A 22,145-nucleotide genomic window follows, 5' to 3' on the forward strand; every position below is an offset into this window, starting at 1 on the left:
GGCTTCACTGCAATTGCTACTGGACGCCCCCAAAGCTGGATATTGGAAGTGGAAGGTCTGCTGCAGAAAAACACCATATCTTTATAACCTGGCTTGCCAGAAGAAAAAAAGTCAAAGCAGCAGGAAATGGCCTCTTTTCTCTTTCCACCTTCCAAATCTCACACAAGTACATCTGGTTGAAGGAATCTAATTCATATCCAGAACTCTGCTTCTGAGGGAGTTTGGGAAATGAAGTGTTTAGCTTGCAAGAAGTGGTGAGAATGAAGGCTAAGTGCCAATCTAAAATAACTTTGTTGTTGTTAGTTGCCATCAAGTTAGCTATGACTCATGGCAACCCCATGCACAACAGAACAAAACACTACCATTCCTATGCCACCTTCACAATCACTGGTATGTTCAAGCCCATAGTTGCAGCCACTGGGTATTTTGCGTGACTTCCAACTAGGGGGCTCATCTTCAAGCACTATATTGGGCAATATTCTGTTGAGATCCACAGGGTTTTCATTGGCTAATTTTCAGAAGTAGACTACCAGGCCTTTCTTCTTAGTCTTCGTCTGAAAGCTCCACTGAAACCCATTCACCATGGGTGACCGTGCTGGTATTTGAGATACCAGTGGCATAGCTGCCAGCAACATGCAAGCTGCTACAGTATGACAAACTGAAAGATGGGGTGTTAGTTTGCTCTTTTACTAGTCCTTAATTTCCTTCCCCATATATTTCTAGCAGAAGCTATGGATAGTCCTTTTATCAATTTCTCTACTGTGTTTTCTTCCACGTAGGGTTTTGTAGTACTAGATCACTCATTCCCGAAAATGAACTTGCCATAAGAATATTCTCTTAATAATTTTTTTTTTTTTTTAGATTCACATCGGTTATGGCTGCCATCAAGTTACGAGAATTTATTGATCGTCGCCCAACCATCCCACCCAGGTAATGTTCTTCTAGGTGCTGACGCATTCCAGAGCTGCAACATGACAGACAGGCACCTAAGGAATTAGAATTCCTCTCCCTGCTGCTCCATGACTGAGAAACAATGGTTGCCAGAGGGTTCTACTGAGGCTTCTTTGGGTTTAGGGAAAGTTGTAAAAAAAATTTTAAAAAATCCCACACATGGCAGGAGCCAAACAAAGCAGGTGCCATTGAGTGACAATGCATACTGTGATTAAAATGAAAGTAAAGAGATTTACTGAGAGCAACGGCAGCTCAAGCTGGGGACATGTTGGATCTCACAACGTGAAAACCAGTGCTCCAAAATGGTGGAGTTACAGAGACATTTTTATGAGGTTAAATACAACATTCTGATTGGAAGTTGCAAGATTAGGTAAGCAGGAGGCAGGATAACTCAAAGCAGGGGCTTTACAGTGATTGGTTGGAAACACAAATGTGGGTTATTTGGATTGGTTAGTTTAAATACATGACTAAAGGAGGTTTTACAAGGTGATTGATAGGGGACACGTCCGCTGATTCCGCCCAGCCAGAGGCCCAAGGTCATATGCATATGAATGGGAAGAAGTCAGTCTACTGGTTCCAACCAGCCAGAGGCTCAAGGTCATATGCTTATGAGTGGAAAGAAGTTAGTGTACTTGTTCCAGCCAGCCAGAGGCCCAGGGCCATATGCATATGAAGAAGTCAAGGTTACATTATCAGGCATGCAGAAGCAGAAGTCACAAAATGGAGCTGGGCCTACACCTGAGCCAGCCACCCTAGGCATGCCAGGCACCTCAGTTTTGCAACCTGGCACATTCCCTTCTTCTGATCAAGAATTTCGAGATATCATTTCATTCATCGATTCTTTGATCATTTCATTGACCATTAATAAAAAGAGTGCTTTCTTCTGCATGGGCTTCAGGTAGTGGTTTGAATTGCTGCTTGGTTAACAAGCCTTTAAGACCCCAGACACTATGAATGTGAAAAGTAGCTGGGCACCATTCGATGTCTTTACCATGCTATAATTTTAGTCTCTTGCTTCTTGTGGTCCAGTCATTAGGGTCTGTGTGGGGCTTGGCCACATTGAAGGAATAACCTGGGATCTAAGTGCTCTGTTTCGGGAGGTAAGATTGAATCCGTTTGGAGGATGAACACTATCAATATACATTATTCTTTTCATAGGCATTAAATTGATATTCTAAGTAATAGCATTAGTCATACATTTCAGACAACATTTGTTTAGTCCAATAACAATTATTACAGCAAGAAGTATTAGCAGACAAGTAAATAATATGGATTGAATCCATGATCCAGCACCTTTAGGTAACCAGCTAAAGATGTCAGGGGAAGGTGAATCAGGCATAGAGGGTACATGAAGCCAGGATGCCTTTTGGTGTACCTGCTTAAGGTCTTATTCTACTTCTCCTGAAATATTTATCCAAGTGCAACAGGAGGTATTAAGTACTGCACATACACCTCCTTATTGGGCTAAAAGGAAATCAAGGGCAATTCTCCTGTGCAATACTACTCTGCTAAAGGAATTTAAGGACTGTTGTTGAACTTCTTTGCTAGCAGCAAGGTTATTAGTTATCTGCAACACCGTGGTGAATAAATTGTGAATCGATTTTTTAAGTTCAAGGTTACCAACAAGTGGAAAAAGGCCTTGGAAGAACGCCCATCTATCTCCGAGTTTATCTATTACAGGGTTGTTACTAGCTTCTCTTTTGTTTCTGGTAAGAAGTTTCAGATCATTAGTTTAATGTGTGCTTTCATCATAGGAATGGAGGTTTAGAGGAACCTCAAGGGTCCCTAAGGTACATTGGCCATATATGCTCCATCCATCTAGGCAGGGTAGTACACAAGCGTTAGGGTCAATATGATCGTTTTCCTTTAAATAAGTGGATCCCGCACATAAAAATACATATCCTAGGGGCACAAAAATCATTCCTGTTGCAGTTTGAGTATTGGGGGAAAGAATAGCCTGGTTTGCTTCTTTAAGTCATTTTCCAGTAAGACAGCTGCTACAAATGGATTTTCCTTTAAATGGGCAAATTGGGGCATCTGGATTCTCATAATTACAAAAATCTACTAAGGCTGTATAATATCGGCCATTGCCAACAAAGGGAATAGAGTGTCCATTACTGTAAATAAATTCAGGATTTGTCCAAACAAAGAAAAAGAAAAGAACAGTGTACTGAGGGATAAGTAGGAAAGTTAGATGGATGCCATAGCATAACAGGGATAGTTCTTCTGGCAATAATACTCGCGTTTACCATGCCACTGGGTATAAAACTATAATTAAGTACTGGGAAGGCCAGTGGGTCAGAGTTATCATGTTCAGTTTTCAGAATTTGATGACAAATCCAGCTATCAGTCAGATTACCTGCGCTAACTACTGACTGAGCTAGCCTGACAAAGGCATTTTTGTACCAAGTGTTATTTAGAGTGGCGAAAGACAGTAACAGAAAATTTAAGAAGAGCCTCATAGTGGAAAAACACAAACCAAAAATAATATAATAATGGAAAGGTAATAAAAATAGTGGTTATGATAAAACAAGTGTTTTCATCCACTACCATTTGAGAATAAGGTCTCAAAACAGGGAGTGATCCTATGGGTAATCCAGTGAGCAAAAGAATAGCAACGAGGAAAGAAATGAGGGTTAGGGCATCAACAGGTGTTTAAAACACCGGCCAATAACAACTCTAGTAAAATAACGGGGTGAGTAACAAAACAGCAGATAAAAGGTTAAACTGACAATAAGTATTTTGCTTATTTGCATGAAAAAAGAATAGTATGAAAATGAGATAATATCAACAGTGTATGAAACAGCAACTAGCATAAGGATAGTAATGAATATGAAACAGCAAATATATCTATAGTCTGTATGGAAAATTCTTACCAGCCAATAAACCCAAATTGGCAACACAAAGCAACCTCAAAAGCAATAAGAATTAAACAGTTCAATGACCTCAGGGGCTTGCATTCAACAGAATGGGTGAGAGGTCTTATTCTGTGATCTTTGGAAAACTGTTTGCTTTGGGTGCAGTCATGTGCTTCTGGCCACCAGGGCATTCGAATTTCAGCTTAAGTCCCTCAGTTGATTAAATTGTCCAGGCAGGAGCTGCAGTCTTCTTCAGTTGGGAGACATGAATCCAAGTCCTAACTCCCTGTAATTTAGCGGCACAAGGATTAGTAAGAAGGACAAGGTAAAGTCCTTTCCATCGAGGTTCAAGAGAATCTTTTAAGTGGTGTCTTTCCCAATAAACATAGTCTACAAGTTGGATAGTGAGTAGCTTGGACACTTCTTGTTTCTGATTATCAAAAGCATCTTTAACTTGTGAGAAGTATTCCTTAGAATACTGAATTAAAGACTTGCAACATTGGAGCAAGTCAGATTGAGTTAAATTTGATTCGGGGCAGGTTACCCAATAATGGAGTACCATAGGCTGCCCAGTAAAAATCTCATGAGGGGTTAAATTCTGAGTAGTTCCCAAATTAAAGAGGACTAGAGGTAACACTTTAGTCCAAGGTAACTGTAAAGATTTTGAAAGTTTGGCTAATTGAGTTTTTAGTATACCATTAGTTCTTTCAACTAGGCCAGAGGATTGAGGATGATAAGGAAAGTGAAGCCTCTGGAAGATAGGAAAAATTCTGCATATTTCCTTATTTTTCCAATAAAATGCATACCCTGGTCACTACAAAGGACCCTGGGGCTCCCCAAGTGGGGATGATATTTTCAAGAAGCTTCTTGGTCACAAAGGTGACAGTAGGTTGATGGCCGGGAAAAGCTTCTACCCAGTGAGAAAAGCTACAAATCATGACTAAAACAAATTTATAACCATTTGATGATGGGAGCTGAATACAACCAATCTGCCATTCGAGCATAGGTACCTTATGGGCAGAGTTTTATGGGTTTACCTGAATTAGATGGGGCACAAATAGGGCAATTGGATGACACATAATCAGCAACCTCATAAAAATGCCTCCACCAATACTTTTTAAAAGATTTCTGCATTTTTTCTGTTCCCAGATGGGCATTTGCATGCAATGCTTCTAGCACGGGGATTTGTAAGGATTTGGGGAGAGCTAAATTCTTGTTGGGACCTATTCATATTTCAGGAGTGGAACACGGAGCAACCTGATCTTTTCCATTTCTCTATTTCTTCTAATGGGGCTGATTTCTGATGCTCAAGTAAATCCTTGGGAGCAACTCCTTTGGGAAAAGAAAAATTCTCTATGAGCATATTAATAGATTTCTTATCACCTAAAACTGTGCCCCAGTGCATAGGAACAAACTTTATGGTGGCTAATACAGTAGAAGGACAATCAAGACTATGAGAACGGACATGGTCCACTGCGGTGGAAAAATCTCCCCACCAGTAATTTTCCCAAGCCTGTATTAGGCCATCTGCTTTAATCCCTATATTATCATCTAAAAAACTCCAAACCATAGGGACAAGCAGGCACGCAGGTAAAACAGGTTTGTTATTAAGCCTGGTCCACAATCCAGTGGGTGGGTTTTGATGACATCTGGCCTGCTCCCATTCTCTAATTCCTTTTTTAGAGTTAACTGTTGGTGTTTAAAAAGCAACTTTGAAACTTTATGAGGCTTGAATCTGAGTAGACATTTTCCAACATTCTGTAATATAGGTGTCGTAAGTGTTCTACAAGCACTTATTTCCTCCTTTACATCATGATCATGAGTATGGCCATCGCGATCATGAATTAGTGTATTATTATTAGGGGGTGGCCAGGAAGCGGCCAGCTTAGCTACTCTATCAGCAAGTCATTCCCTTTAATTTCCTTTGTTTGAGAAACTCCTTTGGCTTCGTGGGTCTGGATTCTAATTACAGTGATCTCAGAGGGGAACAAAAGAACTTCTGTGAGGTCTGCTGTAAGGAGCCATTTTTTATTTGGGTCCCAGAAGAAGAGATTAAGAACCCTGTCTGTTGTCATAACAAACTAAAATCAAGAACCACCCTGAATACATACCTTCCATCCGTGTAAACATTTACTAACTGTCCAGAAGCCAATTGCAAGCCCTCATGAGTGCCATCAATTCAGCTTGTTGAGCTGAGGTGACTTCAGGAAGAGTGCCACTTTCAAGGTCTTTGGTGTATACAGTCACAGCATAACCCCCCTGGTAATGAGAGCTAGTAAGTTTAGTTTTTAAATATGATCCATCAACAAATAAAACCAAGTCAGGATTTGGAAGTGGAGTCTCTTGTAAATATTGTAAAGTCAGACAGTCACGGGTAGGGTAATCCTCTTTGTTAAGTGGGGGTAATAAAGTAGCTGGGTTTAATGAGATTACAGTATGCAACTGAGTATTAGACCAAAAAACCAAACCCACTGCCGTCGAGTCAATTCCAACTCATAGCGACCCTATAGGACAGAGTAGAACTGTCCCATAGGGTTTCCAAGGAGTGACTGGTGAATTTGAACTGCTGACTTTTTGATTAGCAGTCAAGCTCTTTAACCTCTGTGCCACTAGGGCTCCAACTGAATATTGGAAGCAGCTAAAAGAACTTCATAAGAAATTATTCTACTAGCTGATAAATGCTGGGTCGAAGTTGAATTTAAAATGGTTGACATTGCATGGGGAACATAGACATCTAAACAAATTTCCCAAAACCATGTCTGCCGTACTTTCAACCAGTGTTTAGCAGCTGCGGCAACTACCCTGAGGCATGGGGGTTAGCCCCTAGCTACAAGATGTAGTTTGAATACTGTAATACCCAATGGGTCTTTGGTGTCCTCCATGTTTTCGAGTGAGGAGTCCTAATGCATCGTTGAACACTTTATGTACAAACAGTAAAAAGTCTAGACCATAATTAGGAAATCCTAAGGCAGGAGTATTAGTCAAAAATTCTTTCAGTTGTTGGACGGCCTTCTTACCATCATCTGTCAATTGGAAAAGATCGAGTTCAGAGATTTTTAAGTGTTTATATAATGGCTGAGCCAATAAAGAAAAATTTGGTATCCAGGCTTGGCAGTATCCACAGAGCCCAAGAAAACCCTCAACTGGTTTTTTGGTATTATGAATAGGGTAGGCTAGTGTCATGGATTGAATTATATCCCCCTAGAAATGTGTGTATCAATTTGACTGGGCCATGATTCCCAGAATTGTGTGGTTGTCCCCCATTTTGTGATTGTATTTTTATGTTAAAGAGGATTATAGTGGGATTGTAACACCACCCTTACCCAGGTCACATCCCTGATCCTATGTAAAGGGAGTTTCCCTAGGGTGTGGCCTGCACCACCTTTTATCTTACAAGAAATCAAAGGAAAGGGAAGCAAGCAGAGAGTTGGGGACCTCATACCACCAAGAAAGAAGCACTGGGAGCAGAGCCCGTCCTTTGGACCTGGGGTTTCTGCATGGAGAAGCTCCTAGTCCAGATGAAGATTGATGAGAAGGACCTTCCTCCAGAGCCGACACAGAGAGAAAGCCTTCCCCTGGAGCTGATGCCCTGAATTTGGACTTGTAGCCTACTAGACTGTGAGAGGATAAATTTCTCTTTGTTAAAGCCATCCACTTGTGGCATTTCTGTTACAGCAGCACTAGATGACTAACACAGCTAGGATAGCTTCCTTTCTCTTGTGGTCTATAGTAATTCCCTTTGCAGAAATGATGTGGCCCAAATATTTAACTGAAGGTTGGACCAATTTGTTATTTTTCTTTGGATACTTTGTGCCCACCAATGGCCAAATGTTGCAATAGGAGGCTTTTGTCCTGTCAGCAGTCAGAATGGAAGTTAGAACAGACCAACAGGTCATAAAAAAGTAGACCCTATAGTAAACTGTAAGGGCTGGAAATAAGCATGCAAAATTTGTGAAAAATAGGTTTGGGATTCAGTGAAGCCCTGAGGCATCACTGTCCAAGTATATTGTTGGTCCTCCCAAGTAAATGCAAACAAATATTGGCTATCTGGGTGTAGATGAATGCTAAAGAATGCACTGCAAAGGTCAACCCCCATAAAGTGAGTGGTGTCAGTGGGAACGTTGGAAAGAAGCAAATTGGAATTAGGAACTAATGGAAATCTAGGGATCACAATGAGACTGACAACACATGAATCTTGGACAAATTTCCAACCCCGATTATTTGGTTTCTTACTGGGAAAACAGGGATGTTACAAGGACTACTAATACATAGGATGATTAAACCTTTCACAAGGAAACCTTGAATTATAGCAGAGATTCCCTCTTTACCTTCCCATCTCAAAGGATATTGGGAGATTTTTGGTAAAGGTTCAGAGGCATCAATCTGAATTTGAATTGAGTCTGCTGACAGCACTCAGCCAATGTCAGTGGATGTAGTAGCCCATAAGGTTTCAGCAATTGTGGACAAAAAGTCTGAGGAGGAGGAGACAAGAGCTGAGTGTTTACCTTCCTCCAGTGGCAACGGAGTGCCTGTAAACAACAAAGAGCTTCTTCCTCATTTGGGGCTGCTCTTGTTCAAGAATCATCGTGTAATTTGGTGTCAGGCAAATTTAGCAAGATTTCTCCTTGCCCAGTGAACTTTAAATGGTAGTTCCATTTAGATAAAAAGTCTCTCTCAAGCAAATTAATGACTGTCTAAAATAAGAACTGATGCATGTCTTCAATAGGACCCAAATATATAGAAAACAGGTAAAGAATGGGTTAAAATTTGTTCTTGGTTAGCAACTCCCACAACTTTAGAGGTCTTTGTACTCCTGGGGGGATGCTTTTGCAAACATGTGGGATTAATAGTTGAAAGGCTGGAACCTGTGTCAATTAAAAATTTGCAAGGTTCTCCATTAATCCGAATAATAGTTTCCCCTTGAGAATCTAAAGCCATTAGCAGAAAAGCCCCTAAGTAGTCCCCAGGGCACCCTAATTCAGGCTTGGCCTGAGAGGTGTCAAATTGTAGGGGTATTGTTCTGGGATTTGGTCCCCGCCTAGGCCTTGAATTTGTTATAATTAGGAGACTGCACTTGTTGTAACTGCAAGGCCATTAACTTGTTTTGTTTAGTCTTACTTCTTTGTTCTATTTCTTTAGGTTTTTGTTTTAAAGGTTGGCCCAATTTGTAAGGTAAAGTAGTTAGCTGCAATGTGGGAACATTTTCCCAATTTAGCCTATGGCATTTGATCAGTTTGGTGAAATCAGGGTGGAGCCCATGAAAAAAATGAAATTAAAAGCTTTACTGGCTCCTGGTTCTTCTAAGTTTAACCCAGATGTCTCATAAAAAGCTTAGTCTAATGGCCTTTGTAATTGTAAACATTTTCATCTTTCTCTTGTTTACAGCCCTGAAATTTAGCTCAATCTATTTTCCAAGGAAAAACCCTTGGGACAGTATCAGTAAGGCTGGTGACAATATCCTTGGTCTGATTTAGTAATTCAATACCAGGGACATGAGCCTGAATTGCTAAGGATTTTTCAGGGTTTTTCCTTTTCACTTCTTCCATCCATCTTTGGTCATCTTCTGGTCCCCATAACATATGTATTAGATTATATAAATTGGGTGGACCAGGTTCATAACTTTCAGCCAAAATTCTAAATTTATGGGTAAATTTCTGTGGATCTTCATGAGGGTTAGGAAATTCCTTTATTACTGTTTGAAGTTCCACTTTTGACCATAGGGTAAAGGTAACTTTGGGGGGTTTTGAGGCTTGCAAGTGTACTTGATATTAAAGGCCATCTCAGAAACTGCCTTACTGTCTTCTAGAGAGTCCTTAGGGCAGTAAGAGTACTCAGATAAAATATTTTCAGAGGAATAGAGAGGTAAAGATGGGTAAAGGGAATAATCCACTGGATAGAGAGGAGGAAGGGACAGAGGTCATATTTAAAAGGTCAGCCAAAGAGGTGGTAGAGCTTTGGCTTTGTAACTCTTTAATTTGTTTAGCCTGTTAGAAACCGTTTCTTAGAATGATGCAAATTTACTATCTTGGTGTCTTTTGGAGGCCTTTAGGTACCAACTAAAATAGGAGTCCTATTGAATTTGTTTTACTGGAGACCCTTTATTTTCTAATTTGCTGCACAGAAAAATGAGTTAGCCTAGGCCAAATGAGCCTCACAATGGCCATTGATTCTCTACATCTCTCACAGTAAGTGCATGTCACTTACTAATGTACAAAACAGTACTAGGGTCATAATACTTAACCATATAAGCCACCAGAGTGCCTGAAGGGCGGCCTGCTTGATCTTTTGACAAGACATGACATCTTACCAAGTAACCTGTGCATGCAAACTTTAAGGGAACACAAAAGCCTAATGTGAACCTCGAGAAACCAAAAATGAGTTCAGTTCTCCCATGATCAGACAATGTCTTATCCCAGGTTCACCACTACGTGTCAGCTTTTTCAAACTTACATCAATGATGGACCCACCAAAACGTTCAGATCATGAACAGAAAAAGAAAGTAAAAACAGAAAGTTAACAATGAATCTCTCAAAGAGCCATCTTCACATTACAGTGGATAATTTATTTGAGAAGGTTTACCTTAAGCAATACCTGAGAGTCTGTGGAGACAGATGAGCACAATAGGCTCAAGCTGGCACTGGGCCCCAGTCCTCAATTTCTTAGGATTTGCTGAAGATAAGACGCTTTCAAATCCTGCCAGCTACACCAAGAAATGTTGTCATGTGACAATGTGTACTCTGTTTAAAATGAAAGTAAAGAGGTTTATTGAGAGCAAAGGCAGCTCAAGCTGGGGACACATCGGATCCCACAAAGTGGAAACCAGTGCTCCAAAATGGCAGAGTTACAGAGACATTTTTATGAGGTAAAATATAACACTATGATTGGAAGTTGCAAGATTAGGTAAGCAAGAGGCAGGACAACTCAAAGCAAGGGGCTTTACAGTGATTGGTTGGAAACATGAATGTGGACTATTTGGATTGGTTAGTTTAAATACATGACTAAGGGGGATTTTACAGGGTGGTCACAAGATGTTTGATAGGTGGCCAAGGCCAGCTGTTTCCACCATCCAGAGGCCCAAGGCTATATACATATGAATGGAAGAAGTCAGTCTGCTAGTTCTGCTCAGCCAGAGGCCCAAGGCCATATGCATATGAAGAAGTCAAGGTTACATTCTCAGGAATACAGAAGCAGAAGTCACAAAATGGAGTTGGGCCTACACCTGAGCCAGCCACCTTAGGCATGCCAGGCACCTCAGTTTTGGAACCCTTGCACACAGGCAACTCTAAATTACCAAAAGATTGAAAGGATATTGGCTTTTGCTTGATGAGGGGTTTAGCAAGATGCTGAAGAACTGAAGCCCATATTTTAGATGTAATCTTTTTACTTTCTGCTTGAAGTAAAACAAGGTCCCTGAGTGGTGCAAACAGTTTGTGCTCATCTACCAATCAAAAGGTTGGTGGTTCGAACCCAGCCAGTAGTACCTTGGAAGAAAGGCCTGGGGATCTGCTTCCATAAAGATTGCAGCCTAGAAAACTCTATGGAGCAGTTCTACTCTATAACACATGGGGTCCACATGAGGCTGAACCAACTTGGCGGCAAAGGGTTTGGTTTGCCTGCTTTGGGGGTAAAAAAAAAAAAAAACAAAACACTCCAGTGCTTCTGCAATAAGGAATGTGATTACAGAGACAGCAACTGAGAAAATTTTCACTCTTTCTCTAAGTTCATCTATAACACAAGAATAAGATGCCCTAGATCTGTTTTTCTTTATAATATTTTACTGAGTTTTTGGTGAAAGTTTACACAGCATGTGAGATTTCCATTTGATAATTTACACACAAATTGTTCACTGACATTAGTTACATTTATCACAATCTATCAACATTCTCTTTAATTGTATACTGTTTGTTCCATTTTTAGTATTCTAGTTTCCCTGTCCCCTTATCTTCTCATCTTTCCTTTTGAGTAATTGTTGACAGTTTGGTCTCATACAGATGGTTTTTATGCAGAGCACCGATCTTATAGGTAATTTCCTTTATTTGTGTGCCACTCTATTTCACTAAAAAGTGATCTCAGGGTAGTGGCTCTGTTCCAGATTTAAAGAGTGAGTGTCTCAGGGCAATAGTTTTTGGGATTCCTCTGTTCTTTACTGTTCCAGTTTGTCTGGATTTTTTTTTTTTTTTTAAATTTTAGTTATGCTCCACATTTTTCTCCCATTCTATCTGGGACCGTCTATTTGACCCCAGTCAGAATGGTCAGTGGTGGTAGATGGTCACCAGCTAGTTCTTCTGGTTTCAGGGTAGATGAGGTTGTGGCTCATGTAGACTTGTTTCTTCTTTGAGTTTTTGGTTACCTTCTTACTGGTTTGCTCTTGATGAGTAGAGACTCATAGTTGTGTCTCAGATGGCCAGTTGCAGGCTTTTAAGACCTCAGATGCTACTCACTTCACTGGGATGCAGATCATGATTTTTGTGAACTATGCTATGTCAACTGACTGAGTTGTGTGAGAACTATGGTCCTAAGTTTTCAAACCTAGAAAACCAATCTTGGAAGGTGTTTGGTTATGTCTGAGGAGTGTCCATATTTGTGTCTTCAATGAATTTAAGCACCTGCACCCACATATTTGCATTTACCCGTACCTATAGGTATTTCCATCTGTTCTCACCGATGTACACACCTGTACCTACTCAAATACCAATACGCCTATATCCATCCACATATGCTCACTCATTTTTACTTTAGTTGTGCTGTGCTCACTACACCCACATTTGGTGCCACTTTTCCCATCACCAAAAATGACAAGTCTCAAGGATCTAAACCATACCTTCCCTCCCACCTCCTCTCCCTGGTAACCACTAGTGAACTTTGGTCTCTCTATATATATCTATTCTTCTCTATTGACAAAAAAGGGATCATACAATATTTGCCTTATATGCTTGACTTATTTCACTTAGCATTGTGTCCTCCAGGTCTATACATGTTAAAATATTTCTCACAGACTCATTGTTGTTCTTTATGTTTGTGTAATATTCCATTACTACTACTACTACACAGGCAAAAAAAACAATGATGAGTCTGTGAAACATTTTATAACATGGACAGACCTGGAGAGCATAATGCTACGTGAAATAAGTCAAGCATATAAGGACAATAGTATTCTATTCTACCACGTGTCGGTCAGTTTGTCACACTGTGGTGGCTTGCTTTTTGCTGTGATACTGGAAGCTATGCCATCGGTATTTCAAATACCAACAGGGCCACACATGGTGAACAGGTTTCAGTGAATATTCCAGACTAGGACAGAATAGGAAGAAGGACCTGGTGGTCTACCTCTGAAAAAATTGGCAAGTGAAAACCTTATAAATATCAGCAGAACATTCTTGCTGGAAGATGAGCCCATCAGGTTGGAAGGCACTAAAAATACAACTGGGGAAGAGCTTCCTCCTCAAAGTGGAGTCAACCTTAATTATGTGGTTGGAGTAAAGCTTTCAGGACCTTCGCTTGCTGATATGGCAGAACTCAAAATGAGAAGGAACAGCCACAAATATCAATTAGCAATCGGAACGTGGAATGTATGAAGTGTGACTCTAGGAAAATTGGAAGTCAGAACAAATGAAATGGAACACATAAAGATTGATAACCTAGGCATTAGTGAGCTGAAATGGACTGGTATTGGCCATCTTGAATCAAATAATCATATTGTCTACTCTGCCAGGAATGACAAATTGAAGAGGAATTACATCGCATTCACCCTCACAAAGAACACTTTAAGATCTATCCTGAAGTACAACACTGTCAGTGATAGGATAATATCCATATGCCTACAAGGAAGACCAGTTAATACAACTGTTATTCAAATTTATGCACCAACCACTAAGACCAAGGATTGGAAAACTGAAGCTTTTTACCAAATTCTGTAGTTTGAATTTGATGAAGCATGCAATCAAGATGCACTGATAATTACTAGTGATGGGAATGAGAAATGTTGGAAATGAAGAAGAAGGATGCATAGTTGGAAAATATGGCCTTGGTGATAGAAATGATGCTGGAGATCGCAAGATAGAATTTTTCAAGACCACTAATTTATTCATTGCAAATACCTTTTTCAACAACATAAACGGTGACTACACGTGGATCCCACAGAATGGAATACATAGGAATCAAACCGACTACTTCTGTGCAAAGAGACAATGGAAAAGCTCAGTATCATCAGTCAGAACAAGGCCAGGGGCCGACTGTAGAACAGACCATCAATTGCTCATATGCAAGTTCAAGTTGAAGCTGAAGAAAATTAAAACAAGTCCACGAGAGCCAAAATACGACCTTGAGTATATCCCACCTGAACTTAGAGACCACCTCAAGGATAGATTTGATGCATTTAACACTAATGACCAAAGACCAGACGAATTGTGGGATGACATCAAGGATATCACACATGAAGGAAGCAAAATGTCATTAAAAAGACAGGAAAGAAAGAAAAGACCAAAATGAATGTCAGGAGAGACTCTGAAACTTGCTCTTGAATATTGAGTCGCTAAAGCAAACAGAAGAAATGATGAAGTAAAACAGCTGAACAGAAGATTTCAAAGGGCAGCTCAAGAAGACAAAATAGCTTCTGTGATGTCCTCGCGTCTCCTCTCCCCTGCTTCTGGACTCACCCTGACTCTCCAACACCTTAGCTGCTGTCCAGAGTCCTGAGATCTCAGTCTGTGCTGGTTTTAATTCGTTGTTCAGTGAGTTAGTTGCTGGGGGAGTAAATGGGAGTGTCCACTCATTTCACCATCTTGCTCTGCTCTCTTCCCTAGATGTTTTCTTTTGCTAAATTTGTCTTGTTTGAGAGCTAGGATAACAATCTGTAAATCCGAATCCTACCCTACCTCACCACCTACTCCAGGGCTGCAGAGATTTGGAATGTATGAACCTGTGACAGCAATCCTCATACTGTGACTTTGGGGTCAGCCCCTTGTAGCCTATTGGCTTCATGGATTTGACTCTCCCGGCTAATGCTACCGGGCAAGGAGCAAGCCTCAAGTTTATTTTAGTATTCTTTATATTAACAATGTTTCTTCAACAAAGATAAATCTTTTTGCTCCCAGAAATTACTGAAAGAGGCAGTGATTGAAAAGATATTTTTGTTCCTGGATACCTTTAAGAGTCCTCCTTTCAGAGAAGGTACAGAGCTTCTTCTTCCCTTCCTGAAATCCACGTGAGGAGGAAGTAGGGTGAAGATCAAGGATTGGTCCGGTATCTCCTTATTTTTCCCTCTCCATAAGCCCTTGGTCTTCCTGTATGTGTTTGAGATCTATTTTGTCCACTGTTTGCCTATTAAACTTCAGTCTGATCTGGGGAAAATGGAAAGACCTCCTTTGTCTGTTGTTGCCTGGAGCTCACTGAAACCAAGTCAGAGTAACAAGCCTGACCTGGCCTGTGGGGAGCCTGAGGTTTGGGTGGAACAGAATGGACACTGGGGCCCAATAAAGTCCTACAGCCGGGCTGGACTCAGCTCTGTATGAAACTCCAGCTTCACCCCCACTCTGGAACTACACTTGTTGCCCTGTCCTTCACTCACTGTGGGGCAGATCTTTGCCTACCCGTGCCTTTCCCTAGCCTTGCCCACAAGAGTGGGTCCAGTCCAGCAGCAAGTTCTGTCCATTCTATCTTCATGATATATTTCTAATCTGAATACTTTTCTCCATCTCCACTGCCACCACTTGGTCAGGTTATCATGGCCTCTCCCCTACTCATCTACAACCACCTCCACTCTTGTCCTCCTACAATCTATTCTCCAAGATGTGCTACACAAAGTGTAAATTAGATCATGATTCTCCATTGCACAAAACCCAATAAGCCCTCGTATTTAGCATAAAATCCCAGCTCATTGCTACAGCCTATGACACCTTGCATGAACTGGCTCTGTCCTATCTCTCCAACCTTCTCTTATTCTCCATATTGTTTTTTCTTCAGTTCCTTCAATAGGTCACCTTCTCTCATATTGCAGGACCTTTGCCCCCTACTGTTCCTTTACCCGGATAGCTCTCCTTCTCCCTGTGCCTGCCCCCTCATTGGCCTCCTATATTTTGCTTAACTAACACCTTTTTGGAGTCCCTGGGTGGTGCAAACAGTTAATGTGCTTGGCTGCTAACCAAAATGTTGGTGGTTTAAGTTCACCCAGAGGTGTCTCAGAAGAAAGGTCTGGTGATCTACTTCCAAAAAAATCAGTTGTTGAAAACCCTATGGAGCACAATTCTACTCTGACACACATGGGGTCATGAAGAGTCAGCGTTGACAGCAACTGGCGGTCTTAACCCTTTTCACCCCGCATGTCTCCGTTGTTATCAACTGCTTAGAGAATTATTCCTTGACCACTCTGGCTAGAGTAGGTCTTTTTGTACTGTCCCACCTCTCCACCTTTGTTGTCCAGCACCTTTGTGGTTTCTATAGCACTTATTACATTTTCCATTTATTTTACTTGTTTCCTCATTTCTGTCTGTCTCTACCACTGGAATGATAATAGTTAACACTTATGCAGCTCTTACTGTGTGCCAAACAATACTAATTAATTTAATCTTCACAACAACTATGAGTCACAGGTGAAGAAACTGAGGCACAGGGAGGTTAAGGGACTGCCTCAAGTAGTTTCTGAGGGGAATTTTAACCCACTGGTCTCCTCTCTCTGTGCTCTTAATCACTAAAACCGAACCCATTGCCGTTGAGTTGATTCTGACCGTGTGTTACAGAGAAGAACTGCTCCATAGGTATTTTTTTGGTCTGTAATCTTTACAAGGAGCACTGGTGGTGCAGTGGTTAAAGCACTTGACTGCTAAACCAAAAGGTCGGTGGTTTGAAACCACTAGCAGCTCTTGGGAGAAAGAGGTGGTAGTCTGCTTCCGTAGAGATTTATAGCCTTGGAAACCCTATGGAGTGGCTATGAGTCGAAATCAACTCAGTGGCAGTGGGTTTGGGGTAATCTTTACAGAAGCAGATTGCCAGGCCTTTCTTTCTCAGCACTACCAGCTGAAGACTATTAAGTTCCTGAAGCTGGGGCTTGTTTGCCTTTCTCTGCAGCTCACTATCATAACCTCTGCCTAGCAGATTGCCACACAATAGGCCTGCTATACATATTTGTTGAATAGATGAAAATGAATGAATGAATGAGAAAAATTATGCTGTCATTTATTTGTGGTTTGGCCTGGTGACTGACAGTACCTGGGCTTGCCCTTCTGCTGTTCTGAACAAGATTTATCCAATTAATCCTTAAATGCCTAACCCTTGGAACTATACTAGGGAAAGCTGAATTATGAACCAGTAAGGACACCTAATAAAATTATATATTAAATGAGTAACAAATATAAAATTCTCATAAAAAGCATAACGTTAAATGCAAGTAACTGATACCATCCCCAAGCTACACACCAAATACCTGTCACTCAGGGGCAGGGCTGTGTGTTGGTTGGTTTGTGGAGCCCAGGATGCTCCTAAAAAGACCACGTCAAGTGGGTTAGACTCAGTGTGATGTGGAAGATAAAAAACACAGAATTTTTGTCAGCCTTAATGGTTTGCACTCGACTGCGAACCTAAAGGTTGGTGGTTTAAACCCACTTAGCATTAAGATTACAGTCAAGAAAACCATATGGAGCAGTTCTACTCTGTCACATATGGGGTCACCATGAGTTGGAGTTGACTCAACGGCGATAGGTTTTAAGTGGATTTTAAAAACATAGATGGCAAGGTCCAGAGGCAGCTGTGGGAATCCGTTCATCACACCTAGAATGACACCCACTACCAACGAGTCGATTCTGACTCCTGGTGGAGTAGACCTGCCCCATAGGGTTTCCAAGGCTGCAATCTTTACCGAAGCAGACTGCCACATCTTTCTCCCATGGAGCCACTGGTGGGTTCGAACTGCTGACCTTTCAGTTAGCTGCCAGGCACTTAACCACTGTGCGACCAGGGCTCCTTCTCCTAGAAGGCAGCAACAGCTAACATAGACAGGATATTTTAGTCTCCAAGTGAATTCACAGGTGGTACTCATTCAATCATCAAAATGATAGTATCATCATCTCCGTTGCACTGATGAGAAAACTGAGGCTCCCCCTTTACTTGAGGAGTTACTGTAGACCCAATATAGCCTGCTGGTCCTGCGTTTGAATCCCTTCTGCACTCATTAGCTCATAACTTTAGCTAAGTGTCTTATTCCCCCTGAGCCTCAGTTTCCTAACTTGTATAGCACTTGCCACATTGTGCATGATTAGTTAGCCATCTGAATATGGTTTTCTTTACTAGATTATGAACTCTTGGCGGAAAGACAATATTTATCATCACTGTATTCCTAGGGTTTGCACATCAGAGCCTGCAATAAATATTTGTTTTATTGGACTGAAAGCGGCTTCCAGCTAGCATTGCAGTGTCTTTATTTCCTTTCCTATTCCTTTGGTACACAATGTCTACTTCTTGTCTGCCCATAAATGGGAGAATTACAGAGCACTGAAGTCTTCTGGAAAAATCATCCTACATACATCTTGTTCCACGGGAGAAAGATGTGGCAGTTTGCTTCTATAAAGATTACAGCCTTGGAAACCCTATGGGGCAGTTCTACCCCGCTATGAGTCAGAATCAACTCATTGGCAGTGGATATCATCCCCCACAGCTGACTCTGGATCTTTCCATTATTGTTTTTAAAATCCACATAGATGACCTTGAGAGACCTGGGTTTGACTCATGGCTCTGAGATTTACTAGCTGGGTGACCTTAGAAAGTCCCCTTATCCTCTCTGAGCCTCAGCCTACTGTTTTATATAAAACCAAACACTTGCCAGTGAGTCAATTCTGACTCATAACGACCTCATGTGTGTAGAGTAGAACTATGCTCCATAGGGTTTTCACTGCTATGATTTTCAAAAGCAGATCACCAGGCCTTTCTTCCAAGGTGCCTCCAGATGAGTTCAAACTGCCAGCCTTTTGGTTAGCAGTCGAGCACTTAATTGTTTGAGCCACCCAGGAACTCCACTCTTTTTTTTTTACTTATGTTAATATTTGTATGTGTGCTTTAGATGAAGGTTTACAGAGAAAACTAGTTTCTCATTAAACAATTATTACACATATTGTTTTGCTGACATTGGTTGCCAACCCCACGACATGTCAACACTCCCCTTCTCAACCTTGGTTCCCCATCTCCACTCGTCCAGCTTTCCTGTCCCCTCCTGCCTCCTCGTCTTTGCCCTTAGGCTGGTGTGCCCATTTAGTCTCGTATACATGGTTGAACTACATGTATTACTGTTTGTTTTATGGGCCTGTCTGATCTTTAGCTGAAGAGTGAGGAGAGACTTCAGTACTGAGTTAAAAGGGTGTCCAGGGTCCATATTCTCAGGGTTTCTCCAGTCTCTGTCAGACAGTAAGTCTGGCCTTTTTTTGTGACTTTGAATTTTGTTCTACGTTTTTCTCCAGCTCTGTCTGGAAGAGACTCTACTCTTCTATATAATGGGGTGCTAATATTTATCTTGCAGAGTGACTCTGAGAATTAAATGAGGTCTTCTCTGTAAAAAGGATTTGTGAAGGCTAAGGCACAACAGAAATGTAACAGAGTAGAGCATAGTGACAGGAATACAGGATGCTTTAAGCCATGGGCTCAGGTTCTTGATGGACAAACACTTCTGACCTCACCCGTGCATGTTGAATTTTGTCTGAGGCTCCTGCTCTGGTTACATTCACCCTCCCAGGGGACAGGTTTGCTCTTGTGTGGACTAAATACATCACCTCAAAGATCCAAGCTGTCAGGCCCTGGTAAATAATGTACAGTGGAATCAGACATAGCTGGGCAGCCTTCCCCCACTCAGGGGAAGAGATCTTTCTACCGCTTATCTAAGAATCTTGAAAGCCAAGTTAATAGAATGTGTCTGAGCAGAGTCCATGGGAGGGCTCCTTAGCCAAGTGGGAGGGCTAGCACATGCTTCACAGACATTAACTGGTTATGCCTCACACCCAACCACCCACAGGGGAGGCTGTGTATGTGCAGCCTCTGGGAAGACTGGCTGACTTGCCAGCCTACTCGTTTCCAGTTACGCAGGAAAATTCTCTTCCACAAAACTGGACTTTTTACCTCTTACTAGAAAGCTGTCTCATGTTTGAGATGAAGGCCACATAGGGGAGTGTGGAAAACCTACTTGAAGAGTTGGAGGCAAAGTTGGCCATTCTTTCTTTCTTCAAACCTCTCCCCTTCTTCACCCATCCCTCCCCACCTCCTTCCAACACCCACCTCCTTACATTTTCCCACCCTCTATCCACTCCCGGGCCCAAATCTGCCAAGAGATACTCCCAAGGGAATGGGGATGGGAGTGCTCCTTGGTGCTGGTGAGGGCTTCTTCATTCTTAAAAATATCTGTACCGACTGCTTGTAAGGAGCCGCGCTTATCTTCGTCATCCCTGTACTCATCAGGTATTTGTTGTATGCATGCAGTGAAGACTCCATGGTCAAACACAGCCGACTGGAAACAGCACAGCAACTGTGAGAAACCAAGGTGTCATTTTAGAACTTCAGATGGATTTTTAGCACATTGTAACATGGCCCTAGGGTATTCTTTCTAAGGTAATGCTTCAGAAACTGGGTGGATGCCTAAGAAACCTGTCTCCCACTCCCATGTATTCAGAACTGTCATTTGTTCCCCATTATTCTGCCAAATTCCTCTCCTTCTTATGACTTCATCCCCTGCTGTTATTGACTATTCAGGGCTCAGTCATATTGTCCTAGCCACTGGGCAGGCCCAGACAGCCTGTGGTTTTTCTGAAAGTCAGAGCTCCTGGCGGTCCTATTTGCACAGACAAGACAGGACCTGCCCTGCTCAGCACCTGCCTTTCATTCTAGGTAGACAGCCAGACCTCCCTGGCCCCCAAACTCTCCACTCTGATCCCTACTCTGTCCACATTTTGAATTCTATAATCCCCCTCACCTGGAATCTCTTCCCCATCTTCTTTGCCTGTCCAAACCCTAGACACCCCTCCCTCTTCTGTGCTTCATGGACCTTTTATTCAGATCTCTATTTCAGCACATAAGAGCATTTTGAAGACAAGGACCGTTTCTTGTTCAGCTTTGTTTCTGCAGAACCCAGCAGAGTGCAGAGTACATCATGTGAAATCAATATATGTTGGTTGAACTGAAGGCAGAGTTCAAGTTTCCATTCACCATCTAACAGGTGTTTAGTGAGCTACAAACTATCCAAAAGCCAGTTACCGTCTAGTCAGCTCCAACTCAGGGCGCTCCCAGGTGTGTCAGAGTAGAACTGTGCTCCATAGGGTTTTCAATGACTGATTTTTTGGAAGTAGATTGCCAGGGCTTTCTTCCAAGGTTCCTTTATGCAAAGCTATGAGATAGTTTCTCCTTCTTTTTTATGAATTCTTATGGCCCCTACTGAGTGTTCAGAATCTGCAATGGTTATGGAAGATCCAAATACCCCATGTATCCAAGCATCACAGCCTCTAAGTCATCATCCCAGAATGCTCACCATCCTGGGTTTCCTCTCCTGGAGAATGGGAGCATTCTTCCAAAGCCAGAAGCCCGGGCCTGTCTTGGACTCCTCCCTCTCTTTCACTGTCAACCTTGTCTTCTAAAATGTCTTCAATCCGTCCCCTCCGCTCCATCCATATTCCCACTGTAGAGTTCAGGGCTTCAACATTTTCCACAGAAATTATTACAATCACCTCCAGACCAGTCTTTCTACTTGCAGTCCTATTGCCCTCAAATTTGTTTTCACACTGCCACGAGGGACCATAGTTCTCAGATAAAAATTGCATCATGTCACCTATCTCTTAACATTTTACAAGGATTCCCTGTCACCTACATTAGTGGTTCTCAACCTTTCAGACACAATGCCCCCTTTTCTACAATACATATTTTGTAGCGTCCCTGTTATTCTGTTGAAATAAAATCTATAAATAATACAGTCCAACCACGCACAATATTTTAAATTATCAACATAATGCTGTAACTATAATATATAAAAGAAAAATAATTTATTATAAAATAAGATGTATTTCAAAATATAAATGTCTGAGCACCATCACCCTCTAGCCTTGTCTCTCTTGACAGCGCCATATTCCAACGGTACAAGCCCATCTCACATCATGCCCTGCGACCACTTCCTCTCATTCTCCACCTCATTGATTCATGTTTATGCTTCAAAACGTCCTCACATCTCAGCCCTTCCCACAGGCCTAGAAGTCCCTTTTCTGGGCTGACAAACACCTTGTGCTTTTGTCCGTAATAGTACTTCATCATTTTCAGCCCTTACATATTTAATTAAAACCAAACCAAACCCACTGCTGTTGAGTCAATTCTGACTCATGACAA

General features: G+C 41.6%; 1 protein-coding gene across 1 annotated transcript in view; it reads left to right on the top strand.

Annotated features, from left to right (window-relative positions):
* Positions 1-874: 874 nt before the first annotated feature.
* Positions 875-22,145, top strand: part of SPMIP3 (sperm microtubule inner protein 3) — a 33,364-nt gene continuing 12,093 nt past the window's right edge. Inside the window, 1 exon segment of the mRNA XM_012555439.2 lies at positions 875-930. Coding sequence (XP_012410893.2) covers positions 875-930 — 56 coding nt within the window.

This window comes from Trichechus manatus, unplaced genomic scaffold (assembly GCF_000243295.1).
Source record: "Trichechus manatus latirostris isolate Lorelei unplaced genomic scaffold, TriManLat1.0 scaffold00039, whole genome shotgun sequence".
NCBI lineage: Eukaryota > Metazoa > Chordata > Mammalia > Sirenia > Trichechidae > Trichechus > Trichechus manatus.